The sequence below is a fragment of the Phoenix dactylifera genome, unplaced genomic scaffold, assembly GCF_009389715.1.
Source record: "Phoenix dactylifera cultivar Barhee BC4 unplaced genomic scaffold, palm_55x_up_171113_PBpolish2nd_filt_p 000605F, whole genome shotgun sequence".
In the NCBI taxonomy this organism is placed as follows: domain Eukaryota; kingdom Viridiplantae; phylum Streptophyta; class Magnoliopsida; order Arecales; family Arecaceae; genus Phoenix; species Phoenix dactylifera.
In genome coordinates, this window is record NW_024068001.1 from 183,024 (window position 1) to 200,141 (window position 17,118).

Below are 17,118 nucleotides of genomic sequence, written 5' to 3' on the forward strand. Positions count from 1 at the left end.
ATCGTCAGAGATCCGAATTCCAGGATGATTGCGGCTGGCGGCTGCCAGATCTTTGACATATCGATCCCGGAGGCAGAGTTGAGGGCAATTTGGCATGGCTTGAGGTATGCCCGACATTGCTTGCCTGCATGCGCTATAATGCTGAAGGGCGACTCGGCGACAATTATTAGCTAGATCCAGCAGAATGTGAGTGGTGTCGGCGATAGCCACCCGCTACTCAGAGACATACAGGCTATGGAATGTAGGGGGTTGACCGTTCAGGCTAAGCATGTGTACCGAGAGGCCAATGAGACAGCAGACTGGATAGCTTCTTATATGACTAACTATTCTGAAGAGATCCTCTGGTTGAGGGAGGAGGACCTACGCGGAGCACTCCAAAATCTATTATACATCCGTTTCAGCAAAAATAAAAAAAACAGCTTATGAGAAGGAGACAAGGTGCTTCGCATGGTGCACAGCCACATGGTGCAAATAGCGTCGAGTATAATTATTGGACTCTCATTGCTCAAAAGAGCTTAATGCAAGTTTCTAATGCTCACCAACAAAATATAGTTTTCTGCTCGGATAGCCAGATTGGGTGTTGTTTTAATGCACAAACACCAGCTATTTAGATGAGGGGTGGCTTTGGCTGTGCAAACATGTTGCACAAAAGGTAGCATGCCGAGAAAGCAGGCTTTGCATTGGCAATAGATAGACAGCTCCAAGGACAGTTTAACACGGCTGTGTTCCACAGATACGAGTACAGTTGCTTCTGCTTTGGTGATTCCCACTGAATTTGAGATGTTACTATCATTCGACAGTAATATGAGAAAAATAATGGTAACTTGATGACATGGGCTGAGACCAACGAACATATTCAGATTCAGCCACGATTTCTTTCTTGTTTACTTCTCTATCACCCATTACCTCTCTTTGCTCAGTTTGGACTTGTTTTCAGATGATATCCGTTTTCACTTCAGCTTCTCAGATCGCTACCTAGTTTAGCTTCTCAAATCCCAACCTAGAGCTTCTCCCTTGGGCTCACAAAATTAAATTAAATCCCAATTCTTGCTGCGAGGACAGGTGAAGATAACAGAACAAGAGCAGGAATGGATAATATCAGGGGAGAGGGAGCTGAGGCAGTGGTGCTGATGATGCTGAGTGTTTGGTTGGAGGCCTTCAGCAGTTCCCATGAAATGGTATAATGCATAAGCTTTATTTGTGCACAATATTATGTATTCAGCCTCTGCAACCACAACCATACATAAAATGGCAATTGTTCGCAGCCTAGCAGCGGTGTACGAAGGAATAAAAGGCGGCGGACACATTAGGTTTCATAGATTTGAACACACAAAAGTTGAAGTAAACCAGTAATATGAGTCTCTGGTTGGAATTATGAAAGCTGGTTCACATGGAATCCTCCGACAAGGATCATGTCCCTTCAAACTATAATAAGAAGATGACGAAGTGATAAAGGCTAGAGGTCCCGGATTGCATTTCTTCACCCAAACCTCCACCTGCAAAAAATTAAGAATCTCAAGTAACAAAAAGGAAAAAGAAAATTGAACTCCTTTAAAGCATCAGAATGACGAAATACTGAAGAATCACAGACCAAAAGGATGTGGAGCAAGTACATTTAACTTCGTAATACAAGGCATAAGAAGAAGGGTTAGTTTTCTAGAAATTTCCAATAAATAACATTTAAAGCCAAATCGATATCGCTTTTATTTCTTATTTTCTAATTTTAAGATAAAACTACAAAAACCGAGATGAAAAACATGTTTGGTATTATTATTATTATTATTATTATTATTATTATTTTATTTGTCATTATTTATAGAAAAATTAAAGTAAGAAATTTTTTACTTTCAATATTTCAAAAATAAAAACTCATGTTTTACCACACCACCATCACCTCACCACCGCTACATTGTCGCCACCTTTGCCACATTGTCGGCACCATCACCACTGTGATTAACAATGTTATTGTTGCCTCCAACACACCACCACTGCCATTATCGTCGCCTCTACCACGTTGTTGGTGTCCCCCCCCAACCACCACCACCACCACCGTCATTGTCAGCGCCACTACCACCACCATCACCTCTACCACACCATCACTACCTTCGTCATACTGCCACCAACTCTGCTGCCAACACCACCAACATTTCCAATACCTTCATTGTTATTACCACTACTTCCGCCACCATCACGATGTTTGGTAATTGACTATACAAAACATGTTTATATTTTATTAAGAAAAGAAAAAAAACAGCAACAAAATTTCTATTTTTTAATTTTGAAAATAGAAAAAAAAATGAAAGTAATGCCAAGCAGCATCTTAAGTAACCTCTTAACTTTAGATAGCAAGGATATGCATAGAAGTGACTCAGAGGCCTAATAATATCAAGGTGATATGCAAATAGTAGCTCTGCATAATGTAGGTTCTGCATAATGTAGGTTTTCTGAGTAGTACAAAGATTGGTTGGGCAAAAATGAGGCTCCCTTTATTGCGGAGATGTATAGCACTCTTCCAGAGGCACCTAACAATCTTGACACCAAACATTAAAATACTGAACTGTTGATGGTGGATTTTGATATTTCGCAAAGATTTTCTTTAAGAAGGCACGATTAACATTAATAAGCACTATTTCATGAATTGACATCTTACCTGCAAAGTAATAAGGCTGGGAGCTCGATCAGAGTAAGGTTTTAAATGTAACATGATAACCAAGGCTTGGCATTGAAACAAAGCCAATAGGGACAAGCCACTAATAAAACATAATAAAGAAACTGACAGACTACTATGCGAAAAATCTTTACTTTCCTTCAACTCCTTAAAGGGATTTCAGAGCTGAGAAGAATATTTTCAAGGGATTTACAGATCTGGATCTATCAATGGATGAAGAGTTGTATCAAAATTTGGAAGTAAATTGTATACTGTTAAGTCCTTGAAAACATCAAAAATCTTAGGGAGGGTTTATGGAAATTATCTCCCTGGTGCACAGATGAAGTCATTTGATCCCATCATTCTTCTTAAATACGTGGTCTTCCATGTAAGGGCAAGCATATTAGATTTTGGGTCCTTAACTCTGTTCAGACAATGACTACTAACTCTTCTTTCCCTATCTATTGTCTGCAATAGATTGTCTAAATACGAACTTGTTAGTATTGGAGAAATTAGCCCACTCACGTCAACCTCTTACATTGGACTATTGTGGATCTATCAACTATTAGGATAAATCCAGCAATAGTGCCAAAAAGACAACGAGTCACCACTTTCTTCATTGTAAGGTTGGACATTATTTGGTGTCACTTTTATTATCTTAAAGGTGTTTAGTAGTTTTACAAGAACTCTTGCAGACATTTAGCACAGGAAGAGACAATATCAGATAAATTAAAAAGCATATCTAAAGAACAGAAAATAGAGGTTTATTTGATAAAACTGTACTTACAGTTAAGCAATCTATTTGTTCTACATACATATAAAGAGGCAAAAAAATTGCATATGCCAGCAAGTCGATTCATGAGTTATAGTTGAACCTGGTTTCTTTCTCTTAGGCCTATAAATAGGTCACCAGAAGAAGGCAAGCTAGAACTTGACTTTGATGGGAGGTCCCATAGAAATCCATGTTCCTTGCAACATGGATATGTAACTGGAAACGTTCTCCTAGTATTCTAAGTCATTTATTCCACTTCAGAAAAGTGCAATCCCAAACAAGTCCTTAAGAAATAAAGTAGAAGGTTTATAAACTTTACGGGTCCTTTTCTAATGTAATTGTAGGGAATAACAACATTCAAACTGTAGTTCTTCTTTTCAATTGTTGGGAGACAATTGTCCAAATGCTTCTTCATCTAGAAGCAATCAGTCATAAGCGTTTATTGAAACCCTTTTATTATTATCAAAACCAGAAACCCGTTTAGTAGATTCCCATATCAATCTATAAGTGGTGGTCAGACACAAGTACACAGCCCCAATTATTTGGCCATAACCAAATAACAATACTCTTTTCCCTTTCTGAATCTTGTTAGATCTCCTATTCACGCCCAAAATAACAACACCCTTCACCCTATTGGTCAAAAAACCCCTCATGATGCATCCAACCTCAATACGAGCCCTTTGCAACCCTCAATTTGCATCAGATAAATTATGTTATCCATTAGGTTTAGCTAAGATCATTCATCTAGTTTCAAACTGGGCCAAACAAAGAAAACCCTAAATTAAAGGAATTACCAGGAAGAAAACACTGGCAATCATGAATAAAAAAGGATCAAACTTCTGGATTTAAAAAAGAAAAGGAAAAGATTAACATTTTCCAATAGATCCAAAACACCTATCTAAAAAAAGGAAGCAAAATAAGATCAAAACATTCAGAAAGTAAGCTCAAATCGAGAAAGAAGCACATTTAGCTACCATTTGTCAAAACGGGATCAAAATACGATCTTTTTTCAAAGTAAAACAAGGGGGCATACGTGGGAGAAGAGATCAAACCCAGGGTTTTTGATTCAGTGGTTGGAGGAGTGGGGATCGGGTCGGTGGACGCGGTTGTAGATGGCCTCGCCGACGAGGTAGATGCCGAAGGCCACGAGGGCGGTGCCGAGGCCCGGGAGGGCGTGACGCACCTGGTTGCCGACCATCGGGTGCTTCCTCCACTCGTCCCTCCGCCGGAAGAACTCCCCCGTCGGCCCCAGTGGCTTTGCCATCGCTCGACTTCTCTCCTCCTTCCTCTCTCTCTCTCTCTCTCTTTCTCTCCTCTCTTGACTCGATCTCCCCCAAAAAGACTCCTCCTTTCCCCCGCTTCAACAGGAACGGGGATGGGGAGATAGGGGTGGTTCTATATACACCCCCCCCTATTGCTAAGGACACCCCCCAAAAACCAAAAAAAAAATACCCAAACTAACCTTTAGTGTAATTACCATATTGCCCTTGAAATTTTCTCATACACCCCCCCTTCCTCCTCCTCCGTTTCGTTTTGAAAAGAAAAAAAAAAAAACACCCCTCAAACCTCCCTTAAACCCCTCGATCCATTTACATCGTTTAGGCGATCTTTGAAGATTTAAGCCCCATTCGAAGCATGGACAAGCAACTAGTGATTTGGGACGAAGAATCGGCCGCAAAGGTACGTGTTCCACCTTGTTTCGAAATTTTTTTTTTCACGGTTCGTGCTCCGTTCGGCACTGGATCGCCGAACAAAAGGCTTCTGTTCGGCTGAACAGTGCCGAACAGAAGCCTTCTGTTCGGCAATCCTCAACCGAACAGATCTGTTCGGCTGCACAGTGCCGAACGGAGCACGAACCGTGAAAAAAAAAATTTCGGGAGAAGCCGGCGAGGTGGTTCCGGGAGAAGCCGGCGAGGTGGTCGGAGATCGGGAGAATGCCGGCGACGAGAGGGAGAAGGGGGAACGGGGGGTTTTGGGCGTTGGCGAGGTGTTTTGGAGGGGAAGAGCGGGGTGGGGGGGGTTTGGGGGGTGTAGAGAGCAATTTAGGTGAGGGGGTGGGGAGGGTGGCGGGTAATTTAGGAATTTTTAATTTTTTAGGGGTGTCCTTAGCAAATGGGGGGTGTAGAGAGTATTTAATTTTTTTTTAATTTTTGGGGGGTGTCCTGAGCAATAGGGGGGGTGTATATAGAACCACCCGAGATAGGGTTGCTCTATAGATAGTTGGAATGACCCAGTTGTCCAGGATGTTAATGTTAATTACAACGGGATCCCTATGATCTCAAGAATTGACAAGCTCATACTGTTCATACACGTTATTATGGTATGAATATACCAATGATATTGACCTCAATTGAGCTAACCCAAATTTAGGGTTTGGCCATCATCAGACCTGATTTGGCCCGACCGATGACAAGTTTTGAGATACATACCTTATGCTTTGAGATATATGGTACTCTGCCACGAGCGGTCTTGCATCTTTGCCGTGATATTGAGATTGATTTTACAACATGTTCATATTAGTGTTGTTGGCTAGTTAGATTAGTGAGTTTTTTGTAGATGTTCGGTCTAGTGAATTGGCTAACTTTTATTGATCGTAGATGCTATCCAATTAATCGTGAGAAGCATGTCATGCATCTTGAGAGAGAGAGCTAACTCGCATTAGTTCATCCATTTTGAGATTGATGTGAGTTGGCTAGTGACTAGTGAGTTTGGTAGTTCCACCAGTTGTGGATGTCATCCAAGTAGCATTGAGATGCAAGTTGTGTCTCACATACTTATTGGTCTTTAAAAGCCTCTTACATCCATTTTTTCAAAAGTAGATTGGCAACATGGCTAGCTAGCTGTCGATTTCATCCAATCTGACTTGAGATTGTATTTTCCATCTTAAGATGCATTTCGATCTTCAAATGCAATTCTTTAATTTGCATCTGAAAGTAAATGGTGTGAGATGGTTTTGACAACATCCTCAACTGGAAGAAACACATTAACATCATTGATCCATAGAGAACGTTGAAGAGAATTTTGAGTCCTCTATTCACAAAAGTTGTCTTCATAATATGTTTTTCTTAATAATCTAACTTGAGGATCACCTCATCAAGCTCAAAGCTATCAGATTCTTGGTTGGATCATTTAGAGTTTAGGATTCAAACATCAATTAGGAGAACTTGATGATCTCCTTTGGAAAGTCAATCAAGCTTTAAAGTGGGATTGGTGATCCACCTGAAACAAATTTGAGCTCGACCAAGATTTCAAAACTACCCTTCAGGTTTTTGACAGACATATATCACAGAAACATATATCACCAAATCTGATGGTTCACCTAGTTAGCAAACCTTTGAAGTTCTCTAAGGCTATGGTAGCCCTCAGATGGTGGCTGATGAAATTAGTAATGTTCTCCAGCAAAGTCAGAAAAAATGGCGATCTCCGCGTATAAGTTTTTATGCGGATCTATATTCCTACAAAAATTTTATATGTACATCTGCACATGAGTTTTATGGATGACAGGATAAGTCGCAGTGGTCTCCAACACTGCAAATGGCCGCATATATTTTTTATGCAGATTTTTTTTTCCTATTTTTTTTGTCTACGCCCGCCCATGACCATTGCATAAAAGCATTTTTCTAGTAAAAATGTGCGCACTTTCAACCAGATGAAGCTATGTACATACCGTTAATGGTGCATGGATATGCTTGCACAGGTTCTCTTCTCCTACTTGATCAAGATCAACTGGTGAAGCATTTATAGGGATAATCAATTATCTTTTTAGAAAACCTACCATTTTTTCTTTTTCGTCTTCATTGTCTTGTGCACCTAGATCTATCTATTCGTTTATCTCCTTCAATTCATCAAACAATATAGTGTCTCATTATTATTATTCCTCTTGGTTAATAAATGAGGATCTCAAGCACTCAAGCTGATGCAGTTTCTTTGATTTTATGATTACGTATAAAGATCTCACATTCATTATCATAATATTAGTCCCACATCGGTTGTGCTAGGAGTAGACGGGTGACTCGTGCTCTATAAAAAGTGGCGAGGGGCCTAATTGAGGCATACTTACCTGGACGGGGTCCATGGGTGATCTGGAAGGCCCACGGCCTGGGCCCGCGGCCTCCATTGCACTTGGGAGGAGCGCTGGTCTACCATCTCCCCAAGTGGGAGAGTGGACGTCATAATTTGTGGCAGCGGGGGTACGCGTTCGCGCGGCCCCCACCCAATCCAATTCCTAAGGTTATTATTCTTTGTTTATTTAGGTAATCAATTTCTTAGTAGGCGTTTGTTCTTAATGTCATTTGCTAGGCCTGGCCCAAGTTTATTTCTGCCGGAGAGGCCTCAAAGGCAGCCTTAGCATGATCTAAGGTTTGTGATGTAGCTGTAACTCTCATGAACCCAATGGAGATGGAGAGTCAAGAAAGGATGGTAAAGTATGAGACTTGTGAGTCATGGCTTGCAGAATCTATACAATAAGTCCTCAAATATGTGCATTTTCTTGATATATGGTGCAGGCTAGCAACAAAGAAGTCGGAGCTGTGAGGAAACTTTGCTGCAATCTAATCCATTAGCAATGTCGAGGTATTGTTTTGCTTGGAAACCATGTTGCTTAGATGCATTCATCTCACCTCCTCCTTGAAATTAAGCTGATGGATTTCCTCGCATCTCTCTCAGTGTAATAAAATAACAACAAAATAGAACTAGAAGGATACTTGCATGCTTTGAATTTATTGTAAAGAAGGTTACATTTGCAACCTGTTGTTATATTGTGGCGCAAGAGTTTGAACATGTGCAATGCATGTGGAGGAGAGACACATCATGAAGATACATTCGAAACCTTCGCAAGGTGTATTATAGAGGCTAACAACATCTTTCTAGAAGGAGACTCAGCGATGGTGGTCGAGTGGATTTAGAATAAGAAGTGAAGGGGAGATGACCGCCCACTGCTCAAGGATATCTGCAGGATAGCAAGACATTGACTCATTTCAGGTTGCTCATGTGTATCAAGAGACGAATATGGTTGCAGACTGGGTCGCCTCTTTCGCTGCTTACCACTCAGAAAAAGTTCTTTAGACATGTTTTGTAGCCTCCTCTTCATCCTTACGCCATCTTCTTTCCATCAACTCTGCTGGTTGCACTCACCCTAAAGTGTAAGCAGCTGTTGTACCATATATATATATATATATATATAAAAGTCTCAACAAGGGTTTATATAGTTTATATTTTATACTAGATATAGAAGAATGACAGTATATATAAAGTTTATGATTTTCTATTTGAACAATTTCTTCTGACTTCAAATTTCAGAAATGAGTAGATCCTATGCATAAGTTGAAGTTGCGGAGATGGTATGCGAAGATGCTGTCATTCACATTCCAGGAGTATTACCTTGTGCCAGAGTTCAAAGATTGGGAGACCAATTTTTGTTTGCAATGAGCTTTATTGGCACAAAGTGCTATCAGTAAGTATCATTTTGTTGGTGTCTTCCTGTGACATGCCATGCTCAATGGCATAGCAGGGTCTGAAAAAGCCCCCCTGGAGATCTGATTAAACACCCATCTGTTTGCAGCCTCAGTGTAATGAACTCCATCCCAATTGATTCTTTTCCTGGGATTCCTACATGACTTCCCAAGAAGTATCATAGTTCCATTCACCTTCGCCATATCTCCGCACCGAAAATTAGAATTGTAGTTGTAGACGCCGCCACCGTAGCCGCAACAAGCTCTAAACGGTAGCACAAACCCTGTAATCATCCTAACATCTCTGATAAATGGATATGATTTGATTATAAAGATGGACTTAATGAATCTTTAACACAAAATTAAGTTACAAAGATATGCCACCACCATGGCCATTGTCCAAAGCTGTTAAGGGATCTTACCTTGCTTTGTTGCCTGACTTACGAGCAAGTACTTAATGGAGTACATGTCCACTAATGTGAATGCTGCAAGAGGGAGATCCTTTCTGAGCTGAGCCACTGTGTCATTGAGCATTCTATTGAATTCTTGGGCTAATTTATTGTAACGAATTGCACAGCCAGCTGAGTCTAAATCTGATGGTGCAAGGTGGCCTTGCACCAGAACATAGGGAAGGCAGCCTAGTGGACCAGTGTTGTGGATCCAGAATGATCTCCCTCCCTCCTCATATATGCTCTGTGCCAACCCAGCTTCTCCATTAAAACTATGTCTTTCTTGATACTATAGTAAGCACTAGCTTGATATTTGTAAGAAATTAAGCATTTAGACTTCATAATCTGTCATACCTTGACCACTCTGAAGAATTCCTTCAGAGCATTGGGAATGTATTCTTCTGTGGACTCGTTGAGGAAGTAGAATGCAGTGAGGTCGTTCTGACCGATGTCGAATGTATACAGCGCCCGAGAGAAGTACTCCTCTTTGGGAATCAAATCCTTGTAGATTCCTCCTATATATAATTTATTTGCAAGAAAATCTATAACAAAATACATGGTAAAACCCAAATGCTACTCTTCTGTATAGTAGATAAACCCTGTGATTTTAAAATAGGACTTACCTTCATTATAGATCATTTGAGACCGGGACTTGAACTGCAAGAACTGCTTCAGCTGCACATCTAAGGAGAATGGACTGTAACCACCCTGAGATAGAGTTATATTCTGTGGAAGTATTGTAGACAGCGCAGTCGCAAAATTTGCACCATGGCTAAAATTGGTGCCCATGGAATCCAGATAGGCACTGATATAAGGCAATCCAAGGCTTTCAGCTGAAAATTGTACAAGCATGCAAATGAGCAAATCTAATCCAATAAGTAGTAATAGTTGTCAGACAAGGACATAACTCATATGGATCTAAGATGAAACTCTAGTCTGTCTCCTTGAAACAACCAGACACAATAGTAAAAAGGCCATTCAGCCGACGAATAGTTGCAATGGTTTAGTGCAACTACTTGATCAACAACTAGATTATTAAGAAGCAAATGAGAAATGATCACCGATGAAGTCGATAATGAGTCTGCCATCCGAGTATCTGCCTGCAGGCTTCCCGAAGAGAGACTCCCCATAAGGGTAAGTCAATGGCCCAAAGGTGGCCGACAGCCCACCGGTGTCGGAGTTGGAGTCCCCAAGATTAAAGACAGCAGGGAAGTGACATGGAGAGGAGGAGGCAGGCACTGAGAGCAGTAGTAGCAAGTGAACTGAGAGGAAGCTTAGAAGTTGAAGCTTCATCACTGGGAATCAAAGTGGTAGATGGAAAAAACAGTAGGAAAGAAACAGAGGAGAAGGTGAAGTAGATTAGTTTTAAATAGAAGTTTTCACTGAAAAGATGCCTTTGGGAGGAAGAAGACAGCGGTCCATTTGGCGGGTGTAGCATGCGAGGAATCACGTGGTGGCTGGATGAGCTGCTGCTCCAATTGTAACGAGAATTTTGCAATAAAGATAGGGATCATATTCAAATGTCAACTGAAGGTTATCTTGGTGGTCAGACCTCTCTCTCTCTCTCTCTATCTATCTATCTCTATCTCTTGATATCTAACTACCAATGTATTGCGTCCAAATCTCTGATCATTAACACCTGAATTAAATTTAGATTGATTGGTTTATGTTGCTATCTCTCTCTTCTTCTTTTTTTCTTTTTATTTTTTTAAATGGCATATTATATAGCTCTTACGAGGGTACAGTCAACCAAGTCAAGAGATAGAACATGATACAAAGCAGCAAAGAAATGCATAAATAATTTTGTATGTGTTGGTGTCTAAAATCTTTTGTAACTAAATTGCAATTTGAGCAGATCTATTGTAATATATGTTGGGCATGGTATATATTGCTGAAATGTTTTCAATGTTTACGTTTTTGGAATCAAATGATCAATGAATGTAGTATAGGAGATTGCTTTACTGGAAGCTAAAAATTTGAATTCCCTTTTTGCTAGGTATTTATTCCATTAACTCATCTATCAGCTTGGCCTCTTCCATAATCCAAGCTGCCAAACATTAGATTAGTGCTTGATTAGTCTATTTGAGACTCTGGGCCAAAGTTTGACTCGACCCAAGTGGATTAATATGAACATCAATGTCTACAGCAAAGTCCAAATCAAGTAAATTAGTGAGATGAGTTTCAATCACATTTGTAGGTGTGCTTGAGATATTAATTGGATAGAATTCCACCTTATAAATAGGCACACCCTACAAGCAACTCAAAACACACTATGAGCTACTGAGAGATCACTCTCTCTCCTCCAATTCTCTATGTTGTTCTTCTTCTCCCTTAGGGTTGGCTTTGAGCGGTAGAGATTTAGGAGAAGTCTCTTGTGGCTTTTTGTTAGATCGATGATGATGAGCTTCAGCTTCAAGATATGTCGATATCTCCGGTAAACTTAGATTAGGAATAGCAACTTGGTGGCATGGGCTTGTAACATTAATTTTTTATTAAGTTGCAAAATCCATTATCCCGTTGATCTCAATCTGTTAATCTATTAATTTAATTTTGAATGAGCCTAAGCCGGGTTATTTCTGGTTTGACCAAACCAGTTGTATTATGGTTATATATGTCAGTTCGATCAACTTGGTTTGATTAAGATCAGACCTGACCTGATCCTAAACTGTTTACATGGTTTAGCTGGATTTAATTGAATTGAATCTCATCCTTTTGGGCTCGATTCAGTTGAACCTAAGTTGATTGGATCTAGAGTGGATGGCATCAGACTGACCTGTAATCTGTAATAACTGTTTATCCTTAGGTTATCCTTAGGGACCTAGATTAAGTTTTTCCGCCACAAATGCAGGGCTGTCATTGAATTTCTAACAAATATGTTAATTTGTATTGATGATGGCTTGCATAAATTTGTGAATTTTATTATTTAAGATGATATTGCATGCTATGTTTAGGCTCATAAGGGCAGTACAGAAAATCTGTGTATATATATAGCAAATCGTTTGATGATTGTGCTTAATATTGCGATTTGCTCACTTAAACTTGGTCGACTGGCATAACATTCTTGACATGGAGATGATTCATAAGATTTCAATTTATGTCTTGAATGATATCACAATCAGGGTAGTTTTCAGAGGTTCAAGTAAATTACTTCTATGGTGTGCACTTAAATATATTTTAATAAGAAATAGTGATGGCTGACTAGAACATGGAAGAGAAGCTTAACAAAAAAATAATTATGCTAATTGGTACCCTAGGATTCTAAACTTGTTTGATAAGCAGAGCCTTAGAATAATACCTAACTAATAGATTGCACTTACTTGCAATACCATTGCGAGATAGATACATAATTGAATTGGGACTAGAAGGATCATCATGCACACTTGATCATGTTGACCAGCATGCATGATAGTCTCATTGGCACATATGAGAGTTATTAAACAGCCAAAAAAAAGTGCAATGCCCTTGATGTTTATTGGTACCAAGCGCAGTAGAGACACATGCATTGATAGGAAAGAGAAGCCTAGGATGAAATGCTACAATTGCAGGAAGCTGGAGATTTTGCTTGTGAATGCATTGAACAAATCACAAAGTAGACCAACTCTCTGCATTGTGGGAGAAATGTTTGTTGAATTAAATCAAATAATTTAAAATTTGAAAACCAAAATTGGTTAACGGCCAAGTGGCAAGCATCCGTGCACAAGCAAGGGAGCAAACATGGAAGAATTTCTAATGAAAGCAAACCATGACAAGTGTCATGTATCCAGCGCAGGAGCAAACATGGAAAGGCCCCTCGAAGAAGGAAGGAAGCATGAACGGCCAAGATGCAATAAGCCGAAGAATCAAAGGAGCACAAGAAGACACGTCATCAATCTGCGGGAGGGGAATCTTCTTCTTTTGACGTGTCTGAGCCTATATAAAGGGCTCTAGGGATCATTTCAAAGGACAATCAAAATTTTCTCTTCTCCCTATTCCAAGAGTCTAGATAAAAAAAGGCTCTAGGGATCATTGGGGAGAAAAGAAATAAAGAAAATTTTTCTTCTCTTCATAATTTTTCTAAGTTTCTTTTGAGCTATCTGCAAGCGTGAACGTGCTCTTCTTTCTTCCCTGGAGGCGCACTGACGGGGAAGACGTGGTTCTGTATTGGGTCGTCGTATCTCTAGGAGATCTGTGCCAGCAGATCCGTGCGTGGGGGGCATAAACTTTCCTGGGACAGCGCATCAGCGTGCTTCGATCCACATGCCATCTTCTCTCTCTTTCTTCATTTTATTATTATATTGTCAAGTTAGTTATTTGCTAGTTTATTCTTCTTATTTATTGTTTTTGAATATTAGAAATATTTAATTATATTTGTGCATCTAGGCTAACAATCCAGGAAAGTTTATGTACGGTTAGCACTAGATTTTAGATTGCAATATTTATTAAATATTTTGCTGCATAATTATAAATTGTTCTATTTTAGCTGTTACACATTTATGCTAGCTTTACTTTAATACTTAATTTTTCAAGTAAAATATTAGATTGCTTAACCTCCAAGAGGTTTATTAATACCTCCATTTGGACTCCTTACGGAGTAATTTCCAGATTCCATTCAAACGAAAATTCGGAAATTGGTTAATTCATAGGAGCTAGCTTAATATTGCACTTAGGATAAAATTGAACGATATCTAGTGAAATTATCTATTGAATAACGGTGTCTAAGAAAAGCTTGTCAAAAAGGCATACGTGCCTAAGAAAGGCTGGTACTTAAGTGAGCCAAGTGCTCCACCACCGATCTGGAGCTGATCTGGCTGTTATTCTTTGGATTTTTCAATTAGACATCTAAAGTTCAATTTAAATATCAGTGCAATAATTTGACATAAACCTTCTCATTTCCACAGGTGTCAAAATTGTGTTAAGCTACAAACTAATGGCTTCCCACGCATCTGAAAATCTTAGTGCTAAACCTGAAAAATTTGATGGTCAAAACTTTAGAAGGTGGCAGAATCAAATGCGGTTCTGGCTCACCACCTTAGGCTTGATCTCCGCCATTGGTGGGTCTAACCCATCTGCTTCACGACCTTCTACTCGCAACAACCCAAACCTTGCTCCTTCTGATGATGCATCCTCCACTAGGACTCCAGAAGAAACCAACTACCACTGTCTTCATAAAATTCTAGGAGCCCTTTCTGATAGGCTTTATGATATTTATTATATAGCTAAGAGTGCCAAAGATCTCTGGGATACCTTAGAAAATAAATATGGACTTGATGATGCCGGGGTAAAGAGATTCAAAGCTTCTAACTTTAGCAAGTTTAAATTTGTTGATTCCAAATCTATGAATGATCAAATCCATGAATATGAAACATTGATTCTTCAACTCCAGGCAAATGGAACCCACTTAGATGAGTCTTTCCAAGTTGCCTGTATTATAGACAAACTTCCCTCTACCTGGTCAGACTTTGCCAAGACTTTGAGCCACACCCAAGGTGATCTGTCTCTAACCCAAGTCCTAAATTCTATTAGGATTGAAGAACAACATCGCCTTAGAGAAAAATCTCACTCCTCCAATCCTTTGCCCAAAGTCAACAATGTTGAATCCAAGCCCAAATCCAAAAATCAGAATCGTTTTTTTCGTCCCAACCACAACAAGTCCTTCAAGAAGAAATCATTCAACCATAGGAACTCCTTTCAGCCCAACAACAGAAAACCCAACTTCTCTCAGAACCAGAAGAAAGAGAAAAAAGGAGAATCTGTTCGTTGCTGTTTTGTCTGTGGTCGGACCAACCATATGGCCAACCAATGCTTCTACAAGATCACTACTCCTCGTCAACCTAGAAGTAAGGGTCCTACCACTTCTGGTGCCCAGGCCAACATGGTGACCTGTGGGGCTAACTCCTTTGAGACTGCTATCAGGTCTGTTTCTTTCATACCTGAAGTTAACATGACACAATTAGCACTTGACTGGTGGATTGATACCGGAGCTAGTATACATGTTTGTTCTGATCGCTCCTGATTTTCATCTTATCAGATCTCATGTAGAGGAACTGTGACCATGGGTAATAATGCTGTGGCGCGTGTGCTTGGAGCGGGACGAGTGGATCTGACACTTACCTCTGGGAAGATCCTTACTCTGCAAGGCGTGCACCACGTTCCAGACATCCGTAGAAATCTAGTTAGTGGATCCTTGCTTGTGCAGCAAGGATACCGAATTGTTTTTGAATCAAATAAAGTTGTTGTAACCCATGGTGTCTCTTTCATCGGAAAAGGTTTTCTTTGTGATGGATTGTTTAAACTCAATGTAATTATTCCATCTATGAATGAAAATTCTATTGTTCTTCATATTGACTCTCCTGTTGTCTGGCATAGTAGGCTGGGACATGTAAACTATAGTTCAATTAAAAGATTAATGCACTTGAATTTAATCCCAAAATCAGAAATTAAGAATAATGATAAATGTGAGATATGTGTAGAGGCCAAATTACCTAAAAAACCCTTTCACTCTGTAAGTAGAGATTCTGATCTCCTTGAACTCATACATAGTGATGTATGTGACTCAAGGAGAACCTCAAGGGGTGGAAACAAATATTTTGTAACTTTCATAGATGACCTTTCTAGATACTGTCACCTCTATCTTATCAAAGCTAAAAATGAGGTCTTAAATAAATTCAAAGTCTATAAAGCAGAGGCTGAAAACCAACTAGATAAAAAGATTAAAATCTTAAGGTCTGATAGAGGAGGTGAATATACCTCTTTTGAGCTGACCCAGTTCTGTGAAGAACATGGGATAATTCATGAAGTGACAGCTCCTTATTCACCCCAATCTAATGGAGTAGCTGAGAGAAAGAATAGAACCTTAATGGATATGGTTAACTCTATGTTAATTAGTTCAGGTGCACCAGAAAATCTTTGGGGGGAAGCACTAGTAACTGCATCTTATATCTTGAATAGAATTCCATTCAAACATAATGATAAAACTCCATATGAAATCTGGAAACATAGAAAACCTAACTTAAAATATTTAAAAGTGTAGGGGTGCTTAGTTAAAGTAAAAATTCCAGAAAATAAAAGAAAGAAAATTGGACCCAAAACAATAGATGCAATATTTATAGGATATGCAATTGAGAGTAATGCTAATAGATTTTTAGTGTTTAACTCTCAAATAAATGAAATTAATAACAACACTATAATGGAAGCAAGAGATGCAATCTACTTTGAAAGTATATTTTCTTTTAAAACAAGGATAAATGATCAAATAAATACCAATAATAACTTAGGGACTAGTTCTAGCAGAACCAGATTTAGAGAAGAAGAAGAAGAAACTGAACCTAGAAGAAGTAAAAGAACTAGAGTTGAAAAGAACTTTGGAGAAGACTACTACACATTCCTAATAGAAGACTATCCTACTTCTTTAGAGGATGCCTTGAAATCTCTAGATGCCCCCTTCTGGAAAGAAGCAATAGATAATGAAATGCAATCTATAATCCAAAACCATACTTGGAAATTGGCAGACCTAACCCCAGGAAGTAAATCCATAGGGTGTAAATGGATCTTTAAGAAGAAACATAGGCCAGATGAAACTGTAGACAAATATAAGGCTAGGTTAGTAGCCAAAGGTTTTACTCAAAAATCTGGGATTGCCTTCTTTGATGTTTATGCCCCTGTAGCTAGAATCACTACTATTAGGATTCTTGTTGCCTTGGCTTCCATTCATAAGCTGGTTATACATCAAATGGATGTTAAAACTGCTTTCTTGAATGGGGACCTAGTGTAATAACCCCAAAATTTTTTTTTTTATATAAAAAGGGATAGAATAGTCCTTTA

General features: G+C 39.3%; 2 protein-coding genes, 1 long non-coding RNA gene and 1 other non-coding gene across 5 annotated transcripts; 2 read left to right on the forward strand and 2 right to left on the reverse strand.

The window, feature by feature from the left end:
• Positions 1-1,165: 1,165 nt before the first annotated feature.
• LOC103701613 (NADH dehydrogenase [ubiquinone] 1 beta subcomplex subunit 3-B) lies at positions 1,166-4,788 on the reverse strand. Of its 2 annotated transcripts, none has more exons than XM_008783750.4 (2): positions 4,453-4,788; positions 1,166-1,496 (listed from the first exon to the last, which is right to left on the reverse strand). In XM_008783750.4, exon 1 carries the CDS (start codon positions 4,681-4,683, stop codon positions 4,486-4,488), a length of 198 nt encoding a protein of 65 aa, XP_008781972.1. In that variant the 5' UTR covers positions 4,684-4,788; the 3' UTR covers positions 1,166-1,496; positions 4,453-4,485. The 2 variants fall into 2 exon arrangements, with proteins under 2 accessions (XP_008781972.1, XP_008781970.1); XM_008783748.4 differs by having other exon boundaries at positions 1,168-1,496; positions 4,472-4,786.
• A 2,683-nt stretch (positions 4,789-7,471) lies between these two features.
• Positions 7,472-7,632, forward strand: LOC113462372. The gene has a single exon (XR_003384630.1). It is a non-coding gene; the product is annotated as a U1 spliceosomal RNA (small nuclear RNA).
• On the forward strand, positions 7,476-8,866 carry LOC120106686. The gene is made up of 3 exons (XR_005508763.1): positions 7,476-7,838; positions 7,925-8,560; positions 8,718-8,866. It is a non-coding gene; the product is annotated as an uncharacterized LOC120106686 (long non-coding RNA).
• Positions 8,108-11,637, reverse strand: LOC120106685 (GDSL esterase/lipase ACHE-like). Its single transcript, XM_039119721.1, has 5 exons — positions 10,380-11,637; positions 9,942-10,151; positions 9,673-9,833; positions 9,292-9,562; positions 8,108-9,153 (listed from the first exon to the last, which is right to left on the reverse strand). Exons 1-5 carry the CDS (start codon positions 10,609-10,611, stop codon positions 8,879-8,881), a joined length of 1,149 nt encoding a protein of 382 aa, XP_038975649.1. The 5' UTR covers positions 10,612-11,637; the 3' UTR covers positions 8,108-8,878.
• Positions 11,638-17,118: the final 5,481 nt, after the last annotated feature.

Coding starts and splice junctions, on each gene's coding strand:
- LOC103701613 (XM_008783750.4), bottom strand. CDS start 4,683: ATGGCAAAGCCACTGGGGCCGACGGGGGAGTTCTTCCGGCGGAGGGAC.
- LOC120106685 (XM_039119721.1), bottom strand. CDS start 10,611: ATGAAGCTTCAACTTCTAAGCTTCCTCTCAGTTCACTTGCTACTACTG. Junction 10,152..10,379: donor ACTCATTATCGACTTCATCG/GTGATCATTTCT, acceptor TACAATTTTCAG/CTGAAAGCCTTGGATTGCCT. Junction 9,563..9,672: donor AATTCTTCAGAGTGGTCAAG/GTATGACAGATT, acceptor GGGTTGGCACAG/AGCATATATGAGGAGGGAGG.